Source organism: Kwoniella europaea, chromosome 1 (assembly GCF_036810445.1).
Source record: "Kwoniella europaea PYCC6329 chromosome 1, complete sequence".
Lineage (NCBI taxonomy): Eukaryota > Fungi > Basidiomycota > Tremellomycetes > Tremellales > Cryptococcaceae > Kwoniella > Kwoniella europaea.
The window spans coordinates 9,099,316-9,126,601 of record NC_089487.1 but is presented as its reverse complement, the minus strand read 5'-3'; the positions used below and the strand labels follow the sequence as shown (position 1 = coordinate 9,126,601).

At 43.6% G+C, this 27,286-nt stretch overlaps 10 protein-coding genes and 1 non-coding gene across 11 annotated transcripts; 6 read left to right on the top strand and 5 right to left on the bottom strand.

The window, feature by feature from the left end:
- Positions 1-388: 388 nt before the first annotated feature.
- Positions 389-1,213, bottom strand: V865_003475 (uncharacterized protein; the record flags this gene model as incomplete). The annotated part of the gene is made up of 6 exons (XM_066227268.1): positions 389-442; positions 510-556; positions 629-734; positions 826-852; positions 949-1,031; positions 1,129-1,213. 6 exons carry the CDS (start codon positions 1,211-1,213, stop codon positions 389-391), a joined length of 402 nt encoding a protein of 133 aa, XP_066083365.1.
- Positions 1,214-1,951: 738 nt separating this feature from the next.
- Positions 1,952-3,179, top strand: V865_003474 (uncharacterized protein; the record flags this gene model as incomplete). The annotated part of the gene is made up of 4 exons (XM_066227267.1): positions 1,952-2,179; positions 2,286-2,521; positions 2,636-2,738; positions 2,877-3,179. The coding sequence occupies 4 exons, from the start codon at positions 1,952-1,954 to the stop codon at positions 3,177-3,179; spliced, it is 870 nt and encodes a 289-aa protein (XP_066083364.1).
- Positions 3,180-3,522: 343 nt separating this feature from the next.
- Positions 3,523-5,779, bottom strand: V865_003473 (uncharacterized protein; the record flags this gene model as incomplete). Its single annotated transcript, XM_066227266.1, has 10 exons — positions 3,523-3,716; positions 3,790-3,852; positions 3,942-4,174; positions 4,240-4,850; positions 4,911-5,029; positions 5,094-5,168; positions 5,236-5,412; positions 5,484-5,524; positions 5,592-5,651; positions 5,757-5,779. 10 exons carry the CDS (start codon positions 5,777-5,779, stop codon positions 3,523-3,525), a joined length of 1,596 nt encoding a protein of 531 aa, XP_066083363.1.
- A 1,528-nt stretch (positions 5,780-7,307) lies between these two features.
- Positions 7,308-10,162, top strand: V865_003472 (uncharacterized protein; the record flags this gene model as incomplete). The annotated part of the gene is made up of 7 exons (XM_066227265.1): positions 7,308-7,846; positions 7,917-8,057; positions 8,158-8,460; positions 8,537-8,621; positions 8,721-8,894; positions 8,981-9,640; positions 9,725-10,162. 7 exons carry the CDS (start codon positions 7,308-7,310, stop codon positions 10,160-10,162), a joined length of 2,340 nt encoding a protein of 779 aa, XP_066083362.1.
- A 202-nt stretch (positions 10,163-10,364) lies between these two features.
- Positions 10,365-10,480, bottom strand: V865_003471. The gene has a single exon (XR_010725577.1). It is a non-coding gene; the product is annotated as a 5S ribosomal RNA (ribosomal RNA).
- Positions 10,481-10,978: 498 nt separating this feature from the next.
- Positions 10,979-13,095, bottom strand: V865_003470 (uncharacterized protein; the record flags this gene model as incomplete). Its single annotated transcript, XM_066227264.1, has 5 exons — positions 10,979-11,347; positions 11,542-11,847; positions 12,006-12,323; positions 12,403-12,556; positions 12,716-13,095. The coding sequence occupies 5 exons, from the start codon at positions 13,093-13,095 to the stop codon at positions 10,979-10,981; spliced, it is 1,527 nt and encodes a 508-aa protein (XP_066083361.1).
- Positions 13,096-14,268: 1,173 nt separating this feature from the next.
- V865_003469 (uncharacterized protein) lies at positions 14,269-15,546 on the top strand (the record flags this gene model as incomplete). The annotated part of the gene is made up of 2 exons (XM_066227263.1): positions 14,269-14,394; positions 14,509-15,546. The coding sequence occupies 2 exons, from the start codon at positions 14,269-14,271 to the stop codon at positions 15,544-15,546; spliced, it is 1,164 nt and encodes a 387-aa protein (XP_066083360.1).
- A 636-nt stretch (positions 15,547-16,182) lies between these two features.
- V865_003468 (uncharacterized protein) lies at positions 16,183-16,897 on the bottom strand (the record flags this gene model as incomplete). The annotated part of the gene is made up of 5 exons (XM_066227262.1): positions 16,183-16,199; positions 16,311-16,402; positions 16,471-16,514; positions 16,597-16,688; positions 16,837-16,897. 5 exons carry the CDS (start codon positions 16,895-16,897, stop codon positions 16,183-16,185), a joined length of 306 nt encoding a protein of 101 aa, XP_066083359.1.
- Positions 16,898-17,823: 926 nt separating this feature from the next.
- V865_003467 (uncharacterized protein) lies at positions 17,824-22,102 on the top strand (the record flags this gene model as incomplete). The annotated part of the gene is made up of 11 exons (XM_066227261.1): positions 17,824-17,997; positions 18,139-18,233; positions 18,311-18,431; positions 18,514-18,606; positions 18,672-18,726; positions 18,799-19,616; positions 19,684-20,160; positions 20,271-20,399; positions 20,528-21,001; positions 21,075-21,197; positions 21,284-22,102. The coding sequence occupies 11 exons, from the start codon at positions 17,824-17,826 to the stop codon at positions 22,100-22,102; spliced, it is 3,378 nt and encodes a 1,125-aa protein (XP_066083358.1).
- Positions 22,103-22,611: 509 nt separating this feature from the next.
- On the top strand, positions 22,612-24,458 carry V865_003466 (uncharacterized protein; the record flags this gene model as incomplete). Its single annotated transcript, XM_066227260.1, has 7 exons — positions 22,612-22,713; positions 22,816-23,018; positions 23,192-23,359; positions 23,431-23,530; positions 23,600-23,722; positions 23,791-24,327; positions 24,405-24,458. The coding sequence occupies 7 exons, from the start codon at positions 22,612-22,614 to the stop codon at positions 24,456-24,458; spliced, it is 1,287 nt and encodes a 428-aa protein (XP_066083357.1).
- Positions 24,459-24,804: 346 nt separating this feature from the next.
- On the top strand, positions 24,805-26,587 carry V865_003465 (uncharacterized protein; the record flags this gene model as incomplete). Its single annotated transcript, XM_066227259.1, has 9 exons — positions 24,805-25,105; positions 25,184-25,255; positions 25,380-25,457; positions 25,527-25,541; positions 25,630-25,659; positions 25,734-25,872; positions 25,944-26,062; positions 26,213-26,368; positions 26,484-26,587. The coding sequence occupies 9 exons, from the start codon at positions 24,805-24,807 to the stop codon at positions 26,585-26,587; spliced, it is 1,014 nt and encodes a 337-aa protein (XP_066083356.1).
- Positions 26,588-27,286: the final 699 nt, after the last annotated feature.

The following is a 27,286-nucleotide window of genomic DNA, read 5'->3' as shown; positions in this document are numbered from 1 at the left end:
CCAGTACGATACTCCAGGAACTGAAAGGTTGAAAAGGGGGAAAGGAATGGATATATCTCGTTATCATCTCTTTCTGACTTGTTTGTTGGTATCAGTCTTCTGGTAATTAATACATGAATGATATTATCTGTACGCTAAATTAAGACCTGAAATTTCAAAATTATCATAATCAGTAGATACTCATCTGTCAGTATCCAAAGAATGGATTCATCAGCTGAAAGAGGCCTCCTTTCCGCCTAAGGACACGCCGTGTTACTTTCATCATATTCATTCCTGCTACAACTACAACTACAACCCCATCAACTACCATAACAATTAAGATTCAATTATTCTCACTTTCCGCTGTTTCACTTTCCGCTTTTAGTGTTCCTTTCCCAGAATGTTAAAGTTACAGCTTGGATCTCATCTCTTCGAATATCTTGGTGATATCGTCTTTCGAGAGCTAAGTGAGGAATTTTTGCATGATGATCAGTAATCAAGTAGGCAGCAACGGGTAACAAACCACTTACATCTTTTTGAGCTGATTGATGGAGCGAAGAGGAATATTTATCAGCAACTACTCCAATACCATTACAAGAAAATTGTGTTTCTTTTCCATTTTGTGGACCAATTGGATTTTCCCACTCACTTGGCCAACCAATGACTAAACCTTCTTCATCGCCTCTGTCAGCGTATTTGGGTATGACGTGGAAATGGACGTGGTCTACCACTTGATGGGCTGGTCTACCGTTGTTCTGCGGTACAGGGAAAAGAATTAGACCGTCAGTCTCAAGTTATGTGGATTGATATAGTTGGGATGTTGTGAGATTGGGAGTGGTAGCTCACTTGAAGGATATTATAGTTTTCAGCTCCCTATCAAAACAATACCAAGTCCAAAATCAAGATAATCAGTTCTACTTTCAATTCATTCAATTCGATGATTGTATAATAAAGTACAATTTCACTCACGGTAGCTATAGCCAATTTCTTCAAAGCAGGGATGATATCTTTCGTTTGATCATCTGGTAAATCACTTAATTTTGCAGCGTGGTCTTTTAGATCAATGATAACAAGATCGATCAGCTCTTCTTTGGACGATTAAGCACATAGCATATAAAGATGATATGGGTTATGGCGTGGCTCACTCACGCTTAGGTATCACCAAACAGTGTCCTCTGGCAATAGGTCCAATATCCATGAAAGCGAAGATAGTATCGGTTTCGAGAAGCTTCATCCTATATCGTCAAGTCCCCAACATACACCAATTCACCCCCATGATTCAGATGTTAGATCATTCTGTCATCATTGTGCTGTAACTTAAGAAGGAAGTAGATACTTGCGAAGGGATTTCACCTATAAAATCATAGTCGCAATCACAGTGAGTATTTCACTGAAGTAAGTCGTGAAAGCTGAAGAAGACTTACCCTTGATGATCTTGCAAAAGATACATGAAGCGAGCGATGTCATCGTGGTTGTTGATAAGGTCAGATGTGATAAGTAAGAGCTAGTGTTGGGTGAAGGATGGTATATAATTGTAACATTCCTGATGCTATGAGTAGTCTTCTCACCGGCTCGAGCATCATCCGTGCTTCCGAACTCGGTGAGACAGTGATAAGATGTGGAGACCCCTTGGTCATCAAAGACCCGTAATCCCACGTCACATTGTATCTTCGGCCTGAATGCTATTCGGGTCAATCGGCCGATGAGAGGTGGAGGAAGGTCCACCGTGATGGATGAGATGGTGGTAGATGATAGATAACCATATATCCATGCCCACATCTATGGATGATGTATCGAGTAGAGAATATAATCTCAGCGAGTCAATTGGTTTTCGTTGTCCACTGAGATAAGAACCTCCGCTTGATTTTAGAAAAAAGAGATATAAAAACCCTTCTTCTCCTATTCCTTCCCATTCATTCCGATATCATCCCATCCATCCCATCCCACTAGAAAGTACTCTCACTTCAACACCATGTCATACAAATCCAATTTGACCAACCACAATCCGGACAAATATCAGACGAACGCCTCGTTCGTCTACTCCGCTAAGGACTCTTCGCCAGTCTTGGAGTTACTTGATGCTCAGTCAGGAGAGAAGATCATTGATCTAGGATGCGGGACGGGTCAATTGACTATCCAGATCAAATCGATGGTAGGTGAGGGAGGTGAGGTGGTAGGTGTAGATAGCAATGAAGGCATGGTGAGTCATCCTAACCTCACTCTACAATCTAATATCCAAATGGTAGATTATATAATAAAGCTAAAAAAAAGCTGATTATATTTCGCTGGATTTGCTGCTTTTGTAGTTACAATCAGCCAGATCCTCCTCACCTCAATCGATAACCTACCTTCAAGCCGATATTCAAAACTTGCAATCATTCCAGACTTCATACCCTGACTGTAAAGGAAAATTCGATAAAGTGTTTACTTCAGCGACTTTACATTGGTGTAAATCTTCACCTGGGGGTGTATGCGATTTGGTCAATTGGTTATTGAAAGATGGAGGGAAGTTTGTCTTTGAATTTGGTGGATTTGGAAATGTGTAAGTTAAAACGACAAACAAACGTGAAATGCCTCTTCTTATCATGACAGACCATACCATACCATATTCAACCTCGTAAACGGATGACATGATCGATTGATATTGTATCTGTAGAGTCGGTATAAGATCTGCATTACATCAATCTCTCAAATCCATCAATGTTGATCCGATCCCACTCGATCCATGGTATTTTCCCACTGTAGGACAGTACGAGAAGGTAAGTGAACGAGACAAGATTCTTTTTCTCGTCTTTTCCACATTACCAGACGACTTTCTTCGCCTATCACTACCAAACTCATATGAAAACTGCAACGTATTCGTACTAAGCCAACTATCGTTCTGTGGCAATGTTCAGGTCCTACGATCCTCTTCTCTCACTCCGCAATCAGTCAACCTCGTCCCTCGTCCTACTCCCCTCCCTACAGATCTTAGAGGATGGCTCGAGACTTTCGCTCGTAATTCGTTCTTATCGTCTCTGTCGGACGAACAAGCAAATCAAGTGTTGGACGATGTAGTGGAAAGATCTAGGGTGGATAACTATTGGTCGGATAATAATCCTGGGATTGGTGTGCAGCAATCTTCGAATGACGCAGAGGGAGGGGAAGGATGGGAAGTTATGTATGTTAGATTGAGAGGGTGGGCTACTAAGTCTCAGTAGATTAGAAATGATCACTTGATTTGCAGCTTAAGTTAAGATAAAAAATGGATATGCATATATGCAACATATATGTGTATTCGAAGGATATTAATAGTTGATATTGTGAGAAAATTATCGTAAAAAATGCAGAGCGAATAGTAAGTTTGAAAGAAAGTGTTATTGTATTCAGAACATTCCATATTTTCATCCGCTCCCTTCCCCATAGATCACATAGCCAGCACCTAATTTACCTTTCACCCCCACCACCAACTGATCTCGAATATATCCTCCTCCTCATTCAACATCTGCCATTTCTCTCCTCTCCTAGCCTGGTCTTCTACTTCGACAACACCTGTTCGTCCATCTACCTTCCACCCTCAATCGCATTCTTGTGATCCCCTTCTCCATCACCTCGAGTCGCGTCCTCGGTACTGTCCCCATTTCGTCGAGAATGTTCAACAGAAGGTAGCACATCCGCATTGGCCAAAGAGATCTTAGATCCTCCATCGAAAGCTAAAGCGATCTCTTCGAGAGTGTAGCCCTTAGTTTCAACCATGACTATGATAGTGGTAACAACGATATTAGTGGAGGACTTCCTTTATTTGAGGTGTAATTTCGAGATGGAACTCACAGAAGTATACTAAGACGAACTCGATGACTACCAAAGGCATATAGACGATATAGTATTTATAACCTAACCCAAGCTCAGATATTAGCACATTCCTTCAGCTTATCATTACGAGGATCCGTCATTGGAATGGATTATGACAGTAACAAATTCACCAATAGCATTCAAGGCAATAGCGTCAACCCAAGCGACATAAGCACCCTGAAGTTGATATACCGTATTCCAAACTAACAAACCCTTCGATCTCATCGAGTAAGTCTGCACTTCCGAGGCGTATGAGTAGATGACTGGACAGGCGAAGTTGAAGAATCCTTGATAGATCCATACGAGTGAGACAGTAGCTATACCGGCTGATTTGCTGACTTCGCCAGTGTTGGAGTATACCGCTCTGCAAAAGATGGAACATCAGATATAAATATCTATTTACCGATGGGCTAGTTCGTTATGACTTACCCAGATACACACAATCCTATCAAACATAGTAAAAGCCAAGGCCAAGTATACAGAACGATCTGTCTTCTTCCAATGAATTTTCCGGCGTAGACAGCAGCGATCTGACAAATCCAGGTGAACCCATTTAGACCCGCTGCTATACCCGTTTGAGTAGTCGCATCGGTTATTCCAACTTGATCAAAGACGATGGTATAGTACAAATACAAGATCGATGCTCCAGAGAGATTAAACAAAAAGGGCATCAAAGTAGCTAGACCTAATCTATGTCTGTTGGATCGTCCACTGAAGATAGTTGACCATTTTTCCGCTTTGGCTTCTTGCTCTTGGTTGATGGCATTTTTCATCTCTTCAAATTCGAATAAAACCAGGGGATCTTGGGGATCACCATTCCCATGGTACGTGACCATAAATTGGAATGCCTCGTCTTGACGACCGTGGGCGTACAGCCATCGAGGAGTTTCAGGGACGAATTGAACGGCAATGAGGATATAGACGGCAAAGCCTACTTGGATGATATAGGGGATTCGCCATGACCATGAGCCCTGCATGTAGCCTACGCAGCCGAAGATTACCCAACCTTCGATGAATAGACCGAGGATGTACCAGGAGTTCTGGAAACACAATGATGTCAACTAGATCCTTGTATTGAATGGAGATGTGCATGCACTTACCCATGAATGAGCGACCGTTGATCTAGATCTGGGATGACTGATCTCTTGAACTACGATCAAACTAGTCATGAGGAATGAAGTGAGACCGAAACCGATGATGACTCTTCCGACGCAGAATACTTCACATCGTTCATTCACCCATAAGCCAATAGCTCTGTTGCGCCGAACGGTCAAATAACTCACAAGCATAACCATTCGCTCCAGATACACCAGCGATACAACCGATGATCGATCCCAAAAGGATAGTAACACCGTAGACTGAAGGATCATCTGCATAAGCTTCGATCTATCTCAACACCAGGTGAAAGGAGCGGCAGAAACTCACATCTAATTCCCCATCGTCTACCGAAATGCTCATCGATATAAGTGATAATCGGACCAACAACAATACCAGAGAAAGAGCCGCAAGCATTAAGAAGACCAAGTTTCACTCCGTCAGGATAACCGACATCGGCTTGCCAGGCGTCGGAAGCTTGAAGACCTGATATGAGGGATCCATCGTCTGAAAATACAATAGAACATAACAACGTTGTCAGTTGATGGGTCATCAGTTGCATTAGGTGTTTCACTCACATCCATTTAGGAGCATTCCGACAGCGACGATACTCAGAAAGCTACAATACCAATCCATCAATCAGTCGGAGTTTTCGTGAAAGAGGTTGTGAGATTGTTTCAACTCACAAGTTGAGCTTGAGCTTTCCTTTGTTTTCGTACCATTTCAAATGATCACTCGCATTTGGGCTATTGAAGATAGAGGAGTCAGTACAATTGTGTAGATACCCAAGCAACCAAGCAGCCCATCAAGATATGATAGGACTAGATGAGATCCGTGAAAAAATCACTTACATAGATTGCCAATCCGTCGACATCTTATTTATAGTTATCTACCTAATACAAAAATCCAGATACTACCCGTGAGCTCAAAAACCAAAACATCATTCAAAAGCAACTAGCGACGCAGGCATTATCCTGATCCGCTAACGACGGTATGATCTCAGCTCGAGTTAATTCCCCATCTCCTCCGTCCTAGGACAGAAGGACAAATGGGAATCTCGGCACCCGTGTTGCTTTTTAAATCTAACATTTCATTTTTTCACTTTATGAAATCCAAACAGGATATACAAAGCGTTTATCAAGATCTGTTGAAGATCATCTGATAAATGAAACAAGATAGATTGTCAAAATGTTTTTTTTTTTCTTCTATCTATTCTTAACATTTAGACTAGCATTTTATTCACGTTGACATCCTTCTTCTCTGGGAGATGTCATTGTTCACTTTTGGGACCGCGTTGCAAGATGGGATATGTGGAGAAACACCTCGAGATTGATAAGATCTCATGGTTGTAGGTATTATATTTTGGGTTTTCTGATTACTGACCTAGCTAGAGTAGTAGTGTAGTATGGTTTGTTGTGCTTGTGTTGTGTTGGCTTGAGGCTAATGTTGGAAATACGAGCGTATGTACAAGATCAAAATGGGAGGATTGGGGTGAAGAGAAGAAGATGGAAGATATATATCTATATGTGTGAGAGAAACAGAAGTAGTGGGAAAAAAAAGTCGGATGTGGATGTGATAATTTCGAATTTTGAGTGGTGGTGGAGTAACTTACTGACGGAGGTCCGATATTGACCACATTACGCAATCGTGGCACAGAGCGAGAAGCCTGTGAGATCTGTTACCCCACTTTTAATGCTTCTTCATCAAGACTCGCCAAGACAAGCATCTACTGTATCCTCGTGCGACTGAGGGATTATCGCGAATCTATCTAGTCCGGTGGCGCAAGATGGGCAAGCTGATGGTCATGTCCCCTAATGTGGATCCACTGACATCGGAGAAAATGGCCTGCGATACTCCTGGAGAGTACTCGTGAACCGGAGAAAACAGAGCTTATGAGAGGATATGCTTATCCTCATCCGTGTGACAACGTCTCCTCATATTCAGTCCGAATGATTTCTCTCCTCTGTTGATGCTTGGTTGTGTTGAAAGCGTGTGTGAACACCGAATCACAAACTATGAGTAGAGTACTACTGCATTCGATGAGGCGCTATGGGCGGATAGTAACCGAGGACCATACGGTATCTATTGTACTTTGTCCGTGACATGAACCGTGCCTTGAATGAGTTGTTAACTCATCCGCAGGACAGAAATAGATTCAGTTGCAGATAGGTTAAACGAATAAACATCGGCACAGCTTCACTCGGACGGGTGAGACAACGAATCCCTTCTTCTTCTCTCGGCAGAGGTCAGGTCAGATTCGCGTCGGATGCTATTGTAGCTGTAGCTGAGAGGAAAGAAGCGTGATCACGTATAATAATATAGTAAAGCGAATTAAACCCATTCGAAATCACCTCTTCCTCCAGTACGACCAGTACGACCAAGTCATAGGTGATAACGCCGCCATGGACATCGACAGATCCGCCGTCCCACCTCGACCACGCCCACGAAAAACAGTCAAGAGATGTCTCTGCATATCCTGTATCCTCCTCGCCTGCGGTATAGCGATATTCCTCGTTGTCACTGTATTCTCAGCTGCTAAAACTACTATATCATGGTTCAAAGATCCTCATAAAGCTCTCGTATATAACGGGACAATCACACCCAACTTATCAAGCACGCAGGTAGTCAGACCGTTGATAGATTCAGAGACGAAATTTGATATTCTATTCACGGTGTATGGTAGAATACCCAATGATGAGGTAGAAGATGAGAAGCAGAGAAAGGAATATCAAGATCAGGTTGATAAAGATACCGATACCGATACGGAGACTTACACGGGGAACGAATTGGCTCTATCAGCGAAAGTGGGTAGATCACCTGTGGAAATTAGGTATCTCCCTCAAGAGAAGGTGATCTACCAGGATGTAGTATTCAGAGGGTTGACGTTGGATGATAAGGATCTGGAAAAGACCGTTAAGTTTGATCTACCATTGAAGAGGTTGTGAGTGATAGCCACCACCAGATATATCTCGTCAACTGGACTTTATACTGATTATAGTGTATTTGAATAGCTACGACCACTTCCTTTACACACCAGACGTACGGGCCGCTATTGCATTGTTGCCACATCGACCCAGTAAATTAGACAGAGTAGATAATTTCACCAGTTGGAAACCTGAAGAAGCAGAATTCCCTATACGAATAGATGACAAGTGAGTTGTCGGTGAATTGAGCCAAGATAGCATTTTGCATACAATCATACATCTCTGTCGGCTCAGTCATAATACCATGCTGACTTGACACCGTTCATAGCTTCATAGCGACTTCATCTCTCTACCCTCATACCGAGGAATATGCTATCCAATGGAAAGCTCTCGAACAGATGACTTACGCATTTCCACTTATCGAATTCTCAAACCACGGTGATCCTTGCAACTCGACCAAAGCTGGTTCAGATGACGATGAGCTCGAGGAAGATGACTTGTATGCGAGCATCATAGATGAAGTGGATGGTACTCGAGACAAAACAAAGGTTGAAGAGGAGACTCAGGAGAAAGATGTCGTGAAGAATGTGAAAAAGCAGAAATCATGGATGCATCCTCATATAGTGACTAGGTAAGCCATCCCAACCTTCATGGGTTACGCATCAGATAGGATACGTTGACTGATCCTTTATGATGGAACACTGCAGATCCCACGTATATATCATGAAGGAGACGAGATTGTTCGATCGAAAGGCTTACGATAAAGCTCACAAGGAGCTGCGTAAGAACGCTGTAAGTGTCAGGTATCCTGTCCTTTCCTATCACCTAACGATGGAGATATAATCACACGGTCATGTACCTAATGGAACTGATATTTTGTTTTCACCTTAGTGCGGTAAGGTTTCATCGGGTCATCACGTCTCGAGATTCCTTTGTTCTAGGACATATTTATCAAATGGTTATTGGGAGAATCGATTCGTCCTAAACCCATCAGAAGGCCAGAAGAATAAAGAGTTGGCTTATGGACCATATATCGATGCGATTTTCCATGCGGCGGGACCCAAGGTATGTTATCCTTATGGCTGAACCAGAAATGTGAAGGTACTATGCAAACTGATCTTCTACTTTTTTGCGCCATTGGTCGATCGCAGGATGTTCACGCCCTACCGGTCACTCGACATAACTGTTCCGCCTCTCACAATAGTATGAATGGATCAGAACCAACCCTCGATCCAGAATATCTCCCAATCAACTACACTATCCGATTTTCATCCCTCACTCCAGCAAGAGTAGGCTTGTTGAATCATTTCGTCCAACCTCACCGAGTGTCACACAACGCCAGTGAATTCGAGATCGCCCATTCTCATAATGATTGGGAACAGGCCAGTGGGGTATTAGGAGCTAAGAAAGAAGGCACTCACCCAATTCGAAGACTGATCATCACCACTTTGAGAACATTATTGGCTTTCCCTATCTTGGTCTTAAATCTCATCTATTGGTATACACGAACGACGACTGTGGGTATCAACCATCCTGCTACGTATATCTCTTCTGGTGGGATGATCATCAACGCGTTGGTATCTCTCGGACAGGGATTCAAGGAGATTGACGGATGGTCGGATGGAGTATTACTGGTGTTGTTGAGTATATTGGAATTTATTCCTGCGATTTTGCAGCTCAAGGTGACTCTTCCCATCGAATTGGTAAGGAACGGTTGGCGGAAATTTAATTTGAAGAGATGGAGGTGGAGTCATAATGAGCGGAATAGTATTAGAAGAGGGACAGGTGTAGATACGAAGATATGGATAGGGGTGAGTACAGCACAATCCAACTTACACAACATCATACCCCATTTTGCAAGCTTAGCTGAACAACAATGAATTATTCTATCACAGATATTCATATCCCTCTTCTCGATTATCTATTTCCCAAATAAATACTCTCTCGCAATCCTCCATCCATCCATCCTCCCCCCTCCACCTATCCCTTCTGAATCTTCATCAGCAATAACGGCAATCCATGAATCCCCCATATTCGCAGCCTTATCACGCTCATTCGAAATTTTCGCATTGATCTTACAAATATCTCATAACGCTTACAACTCGACTTTCGCGGGTAATTACAAAGTAACCACATATATGATTATGGGATATAGAGTATCGGAATTGGTGTATTTCGTACCGTTCATCGTGGGGACGTACGATTTGAGAATGGGTATAGCTTATATCACTGTCATTGAGGTATTGATTGAAGGAATGCTGGTTTGGCAAGCTTGGAAATTACCTAAGGTTGATCAGAAACTTGAAGAAGATCAGAATCAAGTTGGCAATTAGCGATGATAGGGCTCCGTGTGATTGAGATGGTAGATTTATATATTTAGATACAATACAGTACAATTCATGCAAAAATACTATCAAATCCTCTTACCTGAGTCGCTCACCTCCCCAAAACTCCCCCATTGCCGATCATGACTTGACTACTTATCCTTCGCTTCTCTTATTTCCTGTCGTTCATAAATAACAGAAGAACCAAAAAAACTACAGCACCCGGGATTCCCAAGTGGTCCCCCACCTTGGTACTAACCGAGCGATAGGCAACTTAAGCTTCCCAGAGCGGACGGGATGGGGCGTTTTATACCTTCTGTGGCCGTAGATGAAGGCAAGGGCCTGTGTATGCTTTTATATTGCTTTGGAATTGGCTCGAGGGATGATCTGTTGGTTCATCTTGAGTGACGTAATGGGTACCTCACCTTGAGTGTGGTGTGTGGAATGATTTCCACATTCTCCGAATGCCAGAGTACAAAGCAGAGTGTATCTCATACATGAGTGTCCTTTCGCAATGTTACAATTTTTACAACGAATATGACTACGAAAATACTGTGAAAATGAACGAGACAGAACGATAGATGGAGTAAACATCCAAAAATGAATTGTTCATTTGATGAGGTGCTAACACGATTTAATTACTCCCAACAAACTTCATCTGCTTTCATTACGATAACCACTTTATCTATCTCTCTTTTGACCACTGATACAAATTTCACGTTCAATCCCAAACCCAAACCCAGATAATGTCCATCCAATGTCAATGTCAATGTCCTGTCCTCATCATATTTGATTCTAAGTTATACGATTTTGACTGCTCCAAACCTACATCCCATCTTCCGTCTCCTCTCCTTCACTACCTTTCAATCCCTCTTGCCCTTTCCCTTTCTGTTGATTCTCCTTTTCCCTAGCTTGTCTTCTGGCCCATATCGCCCTCCCAACTCTACTTTCATTCCTCCTATTCAACTTCGAGCTCAACCAGTTCCCACATTCTACCAATTTGTCCAGATCTATACCAGTCTCATAACCCAATTTGTGTAGTGCATACACTACATCTTCTGTCGGTACGTTACCTGTTGCTCCGGGGGAGTATGGACATCCGCCTAAGCCAGCTAGGGAGGAGTCGATCGAAGTGAGATTGTGAGGCAGTAAAGAGAGGATGGAGGAGAGGGCGAGGGAGAAAGTGTCGTGGCACTGTATAGGCAATTCAAGTTGTTGATCGGAGAGTAGGGTAATGTCAAATAATAAGTGTTGTCATTGTCAGCAAGCAATGCACACCATATCCAATACGGAAAAGGGGGATACTATACTCACATGAGCCTGAGAAATCCATAACAATTGACTGAATCAGCATTTACTCTGATCATTTTATCAAATCAAACGTATACACTCACGGCCACCCGAGTCATATCCATTCCTCTCCTCTCACATTCCCTCCAAACCCTCCTCCAAGATTCCGGATCACCTTCACCGGTAGTATCGCCCAGGCTGATCTCGTAACATCCCATATCTATCAATTTCAACGCCACGTCCACTACGTCTTCGGGAGGTGTCGGACCAGAATAAGGACATGTGATGACGCATGAGACGTATCCTCGTACTCTGTATCCCAACGATCTAGCTTTGGTGATCACGGGCGGTAGCGAAGAGAGGATCTTGGATAAGGGAGCGTGATTGTTGGCTTGGGAGAATGCCTACAAGAGTATGTAGAAGTGAATTAGCTTTCTGATAGGTTCATAACTATATGAGAATACCAAGCAGCGTAATAATCCTCTCCGAGATTCTCATCTTATCTTCGATGGGACTCTCGGGTCCCATTTGGAAAATGCAGTAGATGGCATGATCCACTCACCTCAGTGGCAGAAACAAATACAGCAACCTCATCCGTCAATCGCCCACCACCATTTGCTGAATGCTGATCCTGAAGCTTGATCAGGTTATCCAATCCTTTCATGTTAGGGATAAGCACTGGGAAATGGACCTGACCCGCTGAAGAGGGTATGACCGTACTATCTATGATATGTTTGAGGGATGATGGTCCGGCAATTGGAATTGAGCTTGTTTCTTCGGGAGTCTGAGGTCGTGTGGAAGGAGGTGAAGGTAATGGCAATGGGAGTGATTGACCGGTGAGAGGTGGGAGTAGCGGTAGGAGTTTTGGTGTATCTGCCATCTGATTGATAAGAATTCGCATAAATCAGCTTAGCTCAGTAAGGAGAACGCAGCTGAAAGGAAGCTGGTATCTGACTCACCTGCGGTACCCAATCTCCCCTGACAAAACTTCCCACTTCTATATTCCTCACTCCAGCTTCTAACAACCTTTCCACCAATTCTCGTTTCAGCTCAGTGGGGACAGCCGGACCAGGTAGGTTTTGTAATCCGTCTCGCGCGGAGACTTCGACGATTCTATCAAGTTGAATGATTCAGTAAAGGTAAAAACATGATGACCAGTTCCATCTCCACCTGCTTCTAGGCCCCCTTCAACATCATCAAACGGATTATATATGAACCAAGCACTTCTGGTAGAATCAAGAGGATGTGGCTATCCGAAGACCCTGTACTCACCTGATGAATCTACCTCTACCTTCAGATTTCGTCTTCAGCTCCCTCGAGATCATCCTCTCCTCAGCCTGCAGTACCTTACTATTGAAATCCTCTGTCCTCTCTCCCAGCTCAGGCGAAGGGGAGGGGTAAACGCCAGTCGATCGGAATCGTTTCGTCATACTGCTTGAATGGGGTAGTTGGCTACCCGGTAGAGGTGAGAAGTGAGGTGAGGGAGTTCGGACGTTAGAGCTGGAGGAAGAGGTCGATAAGAATTTTCTTGAGGACGGAAGGGGGATTGTTGTCGGAGCTGTAGGTTGAGATGTAACAAAGGAGGTCAAAGTCGAAGTTGACGTAGAGAGGGATCTACCTCTACCTCTGATACCTCCTACTTCACGTTCCATCATGCTAGTAGAGCTGATAAATCTTCTATTTGTATGTGAAATAGAGGAATACACACAGCTTCGGGAGTGACGTGGGAGAGGGACGGGGAGTACGACTCGAGTGTAATTGCGGGAAGGTATAGATTTGAGATATGACATTGAATTGAATTCAGTGCGGGTTTAGGCTTGTGAATTGCTTGGATCATTCGATGATTGATGGTGCTGTATAGATATCTTCCCTATCACATCTCGATAGGATGATATGGTCGATAGTCCAGTTGTCAGTCTGTATATGCTCAGGTGGGTGATGAGCAAGGGTGTCGTGGACGAGAAGGAGAGGGGATGTAACAAAATGTGTCAGCTGGATGGATGGAATGACGGGAATTGGGACAACTTGACTGTCCCGGTAACCGCGTTATCCGGATTACTAATCCCTTTATAGAACTCGATTACAAACGGTTACTATTCAACTCGGGACAGCTCAATACCCGATTACAAAATTGTGATTCAGGCAATTTCCACCCTTGTTGCCCTGACTCCGCAAGTAACAAACGACAAGAGAGATGGACTTGTATGATTCATAAACGTATAATAATGTCAACTTGGTCAAACAAGACACGATGATCAATCAGAAATCAGAGGACTCACTTCACTCAGTAGCTCGAATAAGGGACGAAGCAAGTTCCAACCAATCGTCGAGCTTGTACAGGAAGGATAGTGGGTCGATGACAATAGTGGCACTAATTGAATATGAGGTGTACTGTAGTATTACCATTCTGACTGAGGTACTGACGCCTGACCAGTGTGATTCGACTACTGAATTCTTGCTTATATAACATCAACTCATGGTCGACCGATTAGTCAAGCCCGGTTTTAATTGGATGTATTGTCCTCACAAAGAAATTACTTGGCAAATTCGACTGGGCGGGTAAGGTATATAATCGTTAAGTACGATGGTTAAGAGATGTTATTCATAAGTTTGACCTCTACTATTTCCACTTTCCACTAGCTTACCATCCTCTGATTGCATTGTTCCAACTTCGCTCACTGTCTTTACTCAACACATCACGCTCTTCAAGGTATTATCCTAACTTACGATTTCAGCATTTACCCAACAAACGCAACCATAACCGAGTGATCCATATCTCCCAACAGTTTTACTTTGATATTGGTTTTTCGTTTGCTTATCACAAAATGCAAATACCAACTTCAGCCTTATTCATACTTCTCTTCTCCCTCACTTCAGTGGTAGAAGCTAAATACCATCCGCCGTCAACCGCTTCGCCAGATTATCAGAAATGCAAACATGGTGTTGATTCCGTGAGTAAAAGCTTCTACGCCTTATAACAATATATTTCTTTCACATCATCCCGTACCATGATCTATGATTGTAGCGTGTACACCAGATTGCTCATAGGACTTGGATACCGGTAGGACCCATCTTGTATTCCAATCGTGTCAGACGACTCAGTCTCCAACATCCGCGACTCCAAAGGACGTTTCTTATTGTTGAATGAGAAACATCCAGAATTAAAATCGTATATAAAACAACAAACCAAATCACCTTACATGACTCCAACCGCTACGATCACAAGCGTAGTCATACCTACTACTCCTCAAGCTCCTGCGTTGGTCGCCCCTGAGTTATCCACCGGCACTCTTGCTCCTACGGCGATGGCAACGAGGGATGATAATGAAGGAGATATGAAATTTGGTGGAGCTAGTTCATGGGGTAAACCATTCCTAGTTAGATCAAACTCAAATTCAAAAGGAGAAAATAAAATCATGTTGAAAAGAGATACCAATCATTTTAGTATACCTTCTATCCCATTTTTCGGGGAAGGGAATGGAAATAGAAATGGATTATTCAATCTGGGTTTAACACCATCTCAACCCGGTCAAGTCGATTCCGCTGTTATTAATGATAATGCTCAAGCTCAAGCCCAGGCTCAGCCTCAAGTCGACTTGATGGGTAATCTAAAATTCGGTTATGGCGGAGGATGGCGCAGACCATGGAAGAGATCACCCAATCCAAATCCTGAACCTAAAGATTGTTTAGAAGAAACTACCATTTTCTCAACTGCCACAGCGACTGCGACAGCTACTATCACCCAAGTTCAGATCCAGACTGCGACTATCACTACTACGTCCACACCTACGATCAGTACTACCGATGTAGAGGATAGTACGGGTAATGCGAAATGGGGATTCGGAGGAGGATGGGGAAGACCTTTCGTCAGGTCGAGCTCGGGATCCACCCAACAAGTCTCAGAAGAACCATCATCCGATGAGACTGGGAATATGAAATTCGGATATGGAGGTGGATGGGGTAGGCCATGGAAAAGACAAGGTACGATTGATGGACTAACATCAGCATCATCATCAAGTATGACTATGACGACTACTATGCCTCAGGAGGATGTGGGAAACAAGAAATTTGGTTATGGAGGTGGATGGAGTAGACCCTGGTAGAAAGGAAGAAAGGGGACCTGCTTGTCGCTCTGCTTTATGTGTTTATGCGATTTCCAATATGCTGGACTTTGGTGGATGTACGGATGTTACTGTATTTTGGTTCTTTATCTTGTTCGAATTGAATTTCTAGCCATATCTGTTTCTGTACTATACCCGTTAATGTGATATACTGTATACTGTGAACATATTGAGTTGTGTTAGTGCAAGATGTCCCTTCGCCAGGTCATTGATATCCGATTCAGTTAATAGGATACTGTATGTCCAAATTATTGTGTGCAAGATGCCAAGTCAACATGAACGCATTCGCTATAATAATTTTTTTTCATTCACATATATCGAGAATATGATATAAAAGCGAAAAACGAAAGTGGAAAGTATAAGAAAAAAGTATACATCTTGTATCAACATTGATCGAAGATGGAGTGAAAGAAATGGATATGTGTGTTTATATAAAAATTGAATGGAAACTGTTGGGAGACATGAACTTTGCTTCTTTTTCTTGAGATTCCTTTCATCCCCTCATCCCCTGATGTGTTCCTCCCTTCCCTCCTTCGTCTCGTGAGCTATGACATGGTTGTAATATGCTTGGAAGAGGTGAACGAATTGGAATTGAGAGAGGGAAAGTCAATGGTTTCTCTAGTAACCTCCGACCTCTGTGATATAGTAGATAAATGTCAGATCATAATTAATTTAAATGATCGAGTGAATACCAGATACGGGGAATGCATGGATGGATGAGTATCAAAGACCTGAAATGTACTCACGTTCCAAAAGAACTTCAATGGAATCACCATCTTCGAGATCGAGATCGTTGGCAGTTTGATCATCCAGAATTCGTTGACCGTCGAAGAGTAATCTGAGCGAGTTGAAAGCAAATTAGATCAGACCATGATTTGGGACGTAACATTCGACATTGTCACTCACCGAATGGCGGCAACATCAGTGCCAACTCGATCAGCGTAAGCCGACTAAAGAGATTTCAACCAAAAGCTGACATCAGCTACTTGCTCTTCGACAAGCCGTCGACTTGACCTCTTTTACAAAACTCACCTTCAATTTGTTCAACTTGGTCGTCTTCTTAATCTTGAAGAATACCTCATCACCGTTGGTAGAGACGATCTTGATGTTAAGGGTGTTTGGGTCTGTCGTAAACACCAAAAGATATCGTCAGCGGCGAATTCGATGAAACATAGTATTTTTATCTGTGTTCCTCGACTTCTCCTCTTCTTCTACCAATTGTTTCTGACTATGTAACAGGAGATGAGGTGGAAAAGGGGAAGGAGATCTCACCAGCTTCAGGCTTTGGCTTGGCTTCGGCTGGGGGAGCAGCGGGTGATCCGTTATCAGACATCTTGGTGAAGGTGTAGTGGGATAGGTCAAGTAACCAGGTTAAAATTCGTTGAGTCTTGTAATGATCTATTTCGACCGAAGAGGTGTTTATGAAAGGCGGTTACTTCTTTCGCTCGAAGTGTGCTGCGCTGCGAATTGAGCTGTAATTCGGTGAGGTGAGGTCGAAGAAGAGGAGGAGGAGGAAAGGTCCAGATGAATGAAAACATTAATGATCGCGTCGAGAGCATCCAGAAGCAGATTCAAGGTTGCATCATCCACAAAAGAATTAGGCACGCTGTAAAATAAGAAGCAGACAGTACGCCTAAAAACCATCATATATGGGTGGTTCAAATAAGTGCTTCTATCCGCATCGTGTTTTGGGTTGATGCGTCCTTATTCTCCCTTTCATCAGCTCATGTTACCTCTACTCGCAACATTACCATTACCATTAACATTACCTGTACCACCCTGCATCACCGACGCGCTTGACTTGTCAAGACCACACCTCAACATCATCCACTCGGTCAACAAGCGGAATTTCCATTGGTATCAACGCTGGATGCTGGCTCAACTTTACTTCAGAGGTATAGTAAGCAAATAGCGGGTAATGTCAAAAGCAACGCGTGTCAATTGAAAATCAAAATCAAAACCAACAATATCACATCTTTATCGCAAACCAACAATATATCCCGAAAGATCCAAGCCAGGTGAATCCTGTCTGAGCGTCACTTCAAGGTGACATACCCTCATCCAGCTATTTCCATCACGTTAACCTATCTCGATAATAAGTAGAAAAACAGATCAATTCGATATAGAATACATCCCATCTTCACCTGATTCAAGCTAGGTATGTCAATCCAGAGTCTCCTTTCTACGCGAGTGGGCTCAGGACTGAATTTACCTCCTATCATCTTCTTAGCCCGCTCTTTGGCTCTAACCCAATCAAGGATGCCACGTAAATTACCTCCCCCTTCAGCCGTAGCACCTATCGAAACCCTTCTTCCCCCTTTACCACCTTCACCTATCATCCAGACTCTCCGGAAAGATTGGAGATGGGCAGCTATATCTCAGTTCATATGGACTTTCTCAGATGCCTTTGGTTTGGTGGACTGGGATATCGAGGTGAGTGAGGAGGACTCCCTTCCCTTATAGGGTACTATCATCACACCTGCGCAGATCTTCCTCCTCGATGCTTTCAAAGAGCATCTCAAAACATTCATCTTGATTGCCTACAATCGTACTGACAGGCATTTTCTGCTATAGGCCTTGGAAGCGGATTTCGACGGTGACGAGAAGACTCTCATACCGACGTTGATAGCGAAGCTGTTATTCGCTTTGACATATAACAGGCAGATCAAGTAAGTAGTCCATCATTTCCTCATCTGCAAGCTTGATCATTCGCCAAAACCAAAGCTGATAACGTACATTGTCACAGCCGGGACAATGCATTTGAAAGTCTACGGAAGACATACGCAAAGCGTAGACCTGATTACAAATGTCTTTTAGGGACAGAGGAGGCTCCGGTAGAATGGGAAACTCTGGGACTGAGTCAAAAGGTGAGTCATCAGCTCATCATCCTTTCAAACGTTGATCGCATCGAGAGCTGATACGGATGCTGCGGCGGTGCTGAAATGATAGGTACAGATATTACATGAGTTGTGTGAATGGCAGCTGGAGGATCCCGCTAGATTCAGAGGATTATTGAAATCAGAGGAAGAAGCAGTCTCATGGGTACGTCCGTCATACTCTATCCCGATCTTAGCAGGAAGGTAACGCTGATGAGATGCGATGTGCAGAGAGTGGAACCTGTAGGATGGGATAAAGATGGTAACACGTTTTGGCTGTTTGACGGTAAGTTGCATCCGCATTCACTACCTACCCTTATAACCTGTGTATGAATCCTAAAATTGTGATATCATATAGACAATCGATTATGGATCCAACGTCTACCTCCACCACCACCTCGTCCGCTGAAGAAGAGTTCTCAGAAAGCCAAGAAAGCTGCCAAGAAATCACGACCTTCCGTTACCACTTCGACTTCGGCACCTAAAAAATCGCACAAGAAGCGAGAATTTACACCTGAACCTTCCCTTACGCCTCCGCCTAAGGAAGAAGAAGCAATACTGAGTGGATCTGGTCGACGGAGGAAGTCTGTAAACTTCTATGGTAATCCCACGCCTACCGCTCAAGCTTTGAAGCGCGGTGCAGCTTCGGCTGCTGGTCCTATCACCCCATCTCACGTTGGCGGAAGTGCGTCAAGGTCGACTCGATCAACAAGGAATAATCACGTAGAAGAGGTTATAGAAAGTCCTTCAAAGGCTAAGAATACACCTTTACCACTTGGAACGAGAGTATCGAGGAGGTTGAGAAATGTGGACGATGAATGGCAACAAGTCCCAGATGAATGGTTATCCACTCCTGCTAAGGCGACGACGAAGAAGGGAAAGGGAAAGAGGAAGGGGAAGAAGACAGATGGAGATGAGAGTGAATTGAGCGAATTGACGGATGAAGAGGAACATGAAAGGTTAGTTTTGGCCAGCGGAGCTAGGAAAGGGAAAGGAAAATCACCTACACCTAAAGAGGAACCAGCTGAACAGAAGGATCAGCAAGAGAAAATGGATGTGGATGAGGAGGAAGATAATGCGGAGGAAATGGCAGTTGATCAGACAGAGGTAGAGAAGGTGGATAGGGGGCAAGATACCAATGGAGATACAATTCAAGATGGGAAGGTGAATGGCGAAGTGAGTTGGCTTAAGCTTTCTGATCGATGATCGATCTTGCATAAGCTGATTGGCAGTTTTTATGTAGAACCATAGCATGGTTCCCCCTGCCGACTTCACGAATGGTCATGACGAGGTCGTCGAATCAGTAGCCAATATTTCGCAGACTCAGGATACGGACCTAAATGCGAAGGTACAAGTAGACGGACAGCAGCAACAGCAGCTCTCGAGTGCGGGAGATGAAATCAAGGAGAGAGAGAGCAAGGAAGAAACTCTCGATGTAAACGGTGCAGCCTCCGGCAGCAACGACGAAGCGGCAAATGGCGGTGTGGCCGATGTATTTGAGAAACAGTGTGCACCAGAAATGGACGGTGTGAATGGTCAGACAGCTGTTGAGAAGAACGATGCCAATGGTGATACTTCATCTCCTGGAGAGGCTGTTCAGGTCCCACAGGAAGAAGAGGAAGTCAAAGTCGAGGAAGTGACCGAGAAGAAGAGCGATCTGTTGTTATCATGGGAAGAAGGTCGATCGCATATCCCATCGGATTTTGTAGAGTGGGAAGCTGTGAGTCTTTGCTTCGTTCATTTATTGATTGATTGATGGTGGATCCATCAAAGGCGTGTTTAAGGCCTGGCTAACAAAATGCGGTGTATGTGTTCGTGTTCGTGTTATAGGTGTGTGTGACACTATACGAATGGCGTACATTCCCTGAACAATTTGCCAATTCAAAAGATCCAGATGAAAGAGCTTTGTATGCTCTACTGACCGAAGAAGTTGGTCCTACCATCATTGGATTCTTAGTGGTAAGTGCATCTGATGTGACATTAATCACATCACCTCGAAAACGTATATCATCTTCTCCCATCTACCTCTCCAGAGCGTATGTCTGTCAATGTGCATTGATTGACGGGTCTTTACGATGCGCGTACAGGCAAAAGAGCAAGAGCGTCTAAAACAAGAAGCGGTCAACAATCGAAAACGATCATCTAGAATTGCGACTCGAGAACTAGAGAGAGAGGAGATACTAAAAAGAGAAGCTGCAGAAAGGGAGATGGAAGAAAGGATGGAGAGGATACGAACCGAAGAACAGAGAAAACAGAGAGAAGAAGAAGAAGCTTTGGCCGTTCAGCGAGCGAGGGAAGATAGGTTGAAAGAAAGAGAAGAGCGAGCTCTAGCTAGAGAGGAAGCCTTGTTGAGAAAGGCGGAAGAAGAAGCTAAAGAGAGGGAGAAGAGGGAAAGAAGAAGGGAGAAAAGAAAGCGAAGGAGGGAAGGTGAAGTGGTATCGGATGATTCAGATGATGAGGACATGAATGCCAATACGCCAAGAGATAATACGGGTACGGCAACCCCCAGTGAGAGATGGGAGTTGAATTGTGAGGTTTGTAAAAAGGTTGGATGGAATATTGTGAGTTATTTGATCGAATCGCCCGCTGATCTAGTGTGTTTTGCGCTGGAGCTGACAATTCATTTCTGATCAGGACGAAGACCTAGATCTAGTCTGCTGTGATGATTGCGGAAGATGGCAGCATACAGAATGCCATGATCGGTTGGATAGAAGGGAAGGTAGACCAAAGCGGAATTGGGATCAGGTGGACTTCAAGGTGAGTAAACTCTGTCTATCATCCTTGTCACCTGCTTTCAATACACGAAGTCATCGAGCAAGTTGCCTGATCTATTTGTATCACAGTGCAAAGATTGTCAACATCGAGCGGCACGTAAGAAACAGCGAGTGGAACATACCATTCATCCTCCTCCTGCTCAATACCCTTTCCAAGCCAATGGTAATCCTCATCCATTGAGTCAATCGCATTCGCCTTATCCTGTTTTACCTGGCTCAACACCTGGACCACACGTTCGTCCCCCTATCGATCCCTCCAGACCACCCCCACCCCCTTTAGGTCCAGGTGAATTCTACCTATCCTACCCCCATCCTCCGGCTAGAGAAGATAGACCAGTTGGATATGCGGTGTTTTATCCTCCTGGACAAACATCGCCTTCTCGACCTGGACCTGGACCTGGGCATCAAGCTAGTCTATCTGATCAAGAGCGATACCACCAAGCTCCCCCAGCTCAGCGTTATCCAATAACACCTCAATCTGTTCCTCCACAACAACAGCAACAAGAGCAACCACATGCTCAACAGTATTCTTCTTCGCCTTCGAACTTTGGCCATCAGATTTCACCTCATCACCAGCAAGTTCCGCATTATCAGCCCCAGGGAAGCCAGGGACAGCATATCTCACCACCTCATGCAAGACTCCCTGAACAACAAGTTCAAAATGGACTGGTATCTTCCCCTTCTCACGTAACTTATCCACAGGTCCAACCTTCACACTCGTCCCTTGGTCATGCGAATTCGGCTCATGGTATCACGCCCCCGTCAGCCAGTGGACAACAAGCTTCGCAGATATCTAATGGTTTACCAGTTACTGCTGGTACTGGTAATGTTCTACCGACACCTGAACCTTCTTTGGCCAATCAACGACCTGCAGGCCCTCAAGTCTGATGAATCCCTAGTGACTGATCCGAGAGGGGAAGTCAATATCTAAATTGAACTCATCTTTCTACTGCCAATGTTTATTTTTGGGATTTTAGAGTTATTCGTCGGTCTCATAAGATGACATATAGCATTTAAACGTCTATGTATATGTCGATAATGAGAAATGTTCATAAACTTGTTCTTGTTTTCGTGTCTCCACGATTGACAGACAGATACATAGGTGTTTAGGTACATGGGTGTTCAAGAAGAAGATATATGCATAAACTGATATCGATATTGTCATATATCGCTGAAACAAGAAATCAGGTAAAAAACCAAACCTCCACCGTAGATGATGACTTGGTGTTGAACATGAGGATGGGAATGTCAACAACATTATCCTCGTGTTTCTTCCTTTTGAACTCTTGTGTACCTTTGCACCATTCAACACGAGACGTACTTGGCCCTTTCACTGCTTCTCACTGCTTGTCCTATTTTATACGGTAGTCAAAGAGTTGGAGCCAAGTTGAAGCAGAATGAACTTCGGGGCTGGACCTTCTTCCTCTTCCACCTCCCGCGGACAAGGTGGACTGACTAACAATGCACCTGTAACGCTTCCTCTCAGTATCGACTTACTTGTGAGTGATACAATGTATATACATACATATTTCATATACTAGTATGTCAATGACACAAGTCTCAAGCTGAATGTTTCTATTTTTCTGTTATGTTGTATGTAGAACAAATTCCGTCCTTCAAAACATTTCAAAGATGCTCTGGATCCCGAATCATCCACTTCCACACGTACGTCCTTCCTCGATCAGCAGTCTCAAGCAGGTGGCGTAAAGAACATAACTAGTTTGAGCTTTGATGATACGGGTGATAGACTTGTTACAGCTGGGAATGATGATATGTTCGTATTGTGGGATTGTAAGAAAGGAAAGTGAGTGTAAATGAATTGTAGTTGTGCTTCCTCCCTCCTCTCGATCCCTTTCCTTCCCCTTTCTTGCTCATCTAGTTGATCAGATGGGCAACGCTGATGAACCTTTTATGTTATATCTCAATTATGCCTTATCGTTAACTCCTTGCAACTACGTACAACTTGCAACCCCGCAGAAAGATCAAACCCCTCTATTCGAGGAAATACGGTATAGATCTACCTCGTTTCACCCACAAGACAGGAACGATCGTTCACGCATCTACGAAAGGTGATGATCATGCGGTTAGGTATCATTCGATGCATGATAACAAGTATCTGGCGTATTATAAAGGACATACCGCTAGGTACGTCACGAATGTGTATTGATTCACTTAATGAGCTTCGCTTGCGAGCTGATCAGGAAATATTGAAATAGAGTCCGATCAGTCGATATGAACCCTTTGGACGATACATTCATTACTGCTGGAGATGATGGGACGGTCAGATTATGGGATTTGAGAGCTTCGGGATGCAAGGTGAGCTGGCTCACTTTTGGACGTCCATAACGTATCATCAAGTCAGCTCATGTGTGAACAATGTCATAGGGTTTGGTCAAAGATGTTGGGGGATCAGCAATTGCAGCGATGGACAATCAGGGGATAGTATTTGCTGTGGCTTGTTCAGATACTCAGACTGTCATGATGTATGCTACGAGTACAATGGATAGGGTGAGTTGAACTATGTTTTTGACTTGTCTGTTCCAAACCCTATATACTGACTTTGATGCTATATCTAGATACCATTCAGCTTTGTTCCACTCAACGATATCAACTTTGCTCGAGATTCCATCCCACCTCCTAAACCAATATTCACATCTATACAATTCTCTTCCAATGGTGAATACCTGTTGATTGGCACTTCCTCCGACGTACATTACCTTCTTGACGCTATTGACTTGGTCCCCCTGAGGAGGTTGGTGGGACATCAAGGATTGGAGAGAGATAAAATGGGGAATAAAGCACATGTACCCAGGAGGGGGTCAAGTGGAGAGGAAATTTCATTCACTTCTGATTCGAAATTTGTCGTGGGAGGTTCAGCAGATGGTAACATTCTATTTTGGGATTTGTCCAATGATCAAGGAGGAGAAGACAAGTTGACTAGAGTAGAATTGGAAAATGGTCAAAAGGAAGCTAAATCAATTCCTTGGCATACGATGCCTATACCGGATTTACAAGCGAAGATCGTTTTGAGAGGTTCAACGGGTACGGGAATGAGTAGAGCAGTGAGATTTAATCCGAGATTACAGATGTTTGCGGTGGGGGGTGAAGACTTGGTAAGTTGGCTGATGTGTTAACAAATAGCATGAGATACCGATGCTGATGTTGTTCTTTGATATTTCGTCTCATATAGACCTTCTGGATCCCGGAGAAAGACGAAGATGCAAAGATACAAGAGGGCTGGTGATTGAGAAAGGAAGATATACATCACAGAGAAATATCAATCGAGAGCAATGGAGGAAACGAAAACAATATCATATACGCGACTGATTTGACCATCCATGCTATATCATTATATACTGTAGACAGAACATATCATGCATGTAAGATATACCATGACCATCCAATACCAGATGTTTTGACTGATTTGAGGAGATGAATCTCAAGTGGAGGTGGTCCAGTATGAATATGACGTACTGTTAATACTCGCCAACCAAAGTCCAGTCAAGACGACAACTCTCATTCTACCTTTGTTGTTAATCGTCAACACAATCGCTACTCTCGATATTCCATCGCGGATCGATCGAGCAGCAATGTTCACTCTACATTTGCTCAAGCAGAAGAGAATCAGTAAGAGAAAGATGACCCAGACTCAGGATGATCCGATTGGACGCTCGACTCGAATTCAGGATGGAAAGCCTGTGACGGTGAACAATGTCGAAACACATTCACAGCATATTCGTACAATGGACCTCGAGCATGCTTCTCGAGAAGTGGAGGAAGAATCGGAAGAAGAGAGAGTAGGAATATGGGGATTCACTCGATCTGAGATTGAACGTTTTCCCGCTTTGCGAAAGAGGAATTTCTGGTGTATTCAACGACATTCTGCTACAGGTGAGTGAAACCAGCTTAACTGTACTAGAGTCTTCAAGTGGATGTGTAACTGAAAGAAGATCACCTGCTCCGGGTCAGCTATGCACTATGATCTGAGGATGCAGGTGGATGATGGAACTGTCAGTTGGGCTATACCCAAGGGACTTCTCGGTGAGCCTGAATTTCTTATCAGTATTTACATCCATTTATACCCAATGACATTTCCCTTCTCCTTTCTTTCTTCCTCCTCCTGGATAATTGATTGAAATTTGATGATGGCCGATTGGTTAATCAGGTATATCGAAAAAGGGTGAATCAAGTAGATTAGCAGTGGAGACTACCATCCATCCGATCAGTTACACTACATATGAAGGTTAGTCTGAAATATGGAGTTTTGGTCGATCTCACCTTGGTCGATACATCTACTGATTCATGGCTATAGGGGCGGACGGACGAAGTGAGTGAAGCGGTATATCGTGCTTGAAAATGAGCTTCGACAACTCTACTCATGCAGAATCGGGAATAACTCATATTCCTCATAATAGATTTCTCAGCAGGTAGAAAAGGTGGTACTTGTAAGCTTCAATCGTCCTCCACTATTAAAGACAGTATATATCTTAGCTCATCGATCATGTACACATCTTTGTAGTACTTTGGGACATCGGTGAATATACAATCACCAAGCCGTCTTCGGCACTGGATTCTACCTCGGACGAAGACCGACCATCTAAACGAAAGAGGAAATCGAGATCCAAAGAGGATCCAAAAGAGGAAGGCAGCGAAGATCGGTATGTCCATATTTCGACATACTCAGGAGGCATGTAGGATTTTGACTGATCAGGAATATTAAATTGTGAAGAGATGGAAGATATCAAGAAGACCTTTTCCGTCAATTTCTCTATCGGAAAATTGGATATGGGAAGAGTAGGAGTATACATTTCATAATACATGGAGGGAGGAAGGTACGACAATTTAACCGTGGGGATAAATAATGGCTTACAGTCATCTGACTTCAAATTCTTACAGATGACGAACCATCGTAAGTACTGGGGTCATGTTAACATTCCTGCATTGGCTTACAGTACTAACACTTACATGGTAATCAACTTGAATACGAAACAAACGTAGACTTCATCCTCGTGTTGGCATCTTCGAACAAACATACTTTCTCATCTTCGGGTCAGATCAAGAAAAATTGGTTTTTGAGATTACCTCGTGAGGTCGATGAATACCCTTGGGATAAAGGTGGGGAGGAAGGTGATTTCTGGGGTAGAAGCGTGAAGAGTGAGTGCCTAAAGGTTCTTCCATTTCATCTCACCTCGAAACACGATAATTGAGAGGATCCTTATGGTACCATACAATATACACGAGATTGATCAGCTGACCCCACAGATGATAGCTGGAAGAACATTGAAAGAAGTCACGGAAGGATACGTGAAAAGGCCGGAAAGATGGGAAAGGGAGGAAGAGAGATTCAAAAATTGGTTTGGCGATGAAGATTGAACAGTCGACATCATCAAACATCGTTAAAGCGAATTCTAACGATTTGTGCTCGATTCGTGGCTGGGACCAGCAAGAAGATGTCTGCTACTACCGGTGTGGAACGTATCGGCGTATACGGGATCCTGCTGTATGACCATGATCGACGTAATCGAGCCGATCTCACCGGAAATGCTTAATCTAAGGTGGATCTGTCATCTGTGGGCTATCAGTTCCCCGTTCTCCCCCACTCTCTTCACCTCATCGAGACTATCATCCTCTTGTGCTAAAATTAGACAATAATCACTGGATATACGTAAGTCGAAAAGTCCTGAGAAGGGCGCAGCGTCGATCAGCAGAGTCGATGAAGGTTGAGAGTGGGGAATAACACAACACTTGAAACCAAAATGGTTTTGGCGAATGACCGAATTTCAGTCAACAGCAAGTATGGAATGAAGTTTTCGTGTAGAAATTTAGCCAAGTTGGTCGACAGTGCTTTCTTGAAAGATTGATTGACCTGAAAAACCTACTTACCCTAATTATACTTCAACATCCGCAGACCGACAATCACGTTGACTGATTCATACACACACAGCTTTCCACACAGCTAAATGTCCGACAACGCCAAATCACACCTAGTCGCGTGAGCATGCTAGGCATTCCCGTCGATCAATCAAGGTGACCAACACGCTTTGACCATGTGTTTGTTAAGCACCTTTTCGC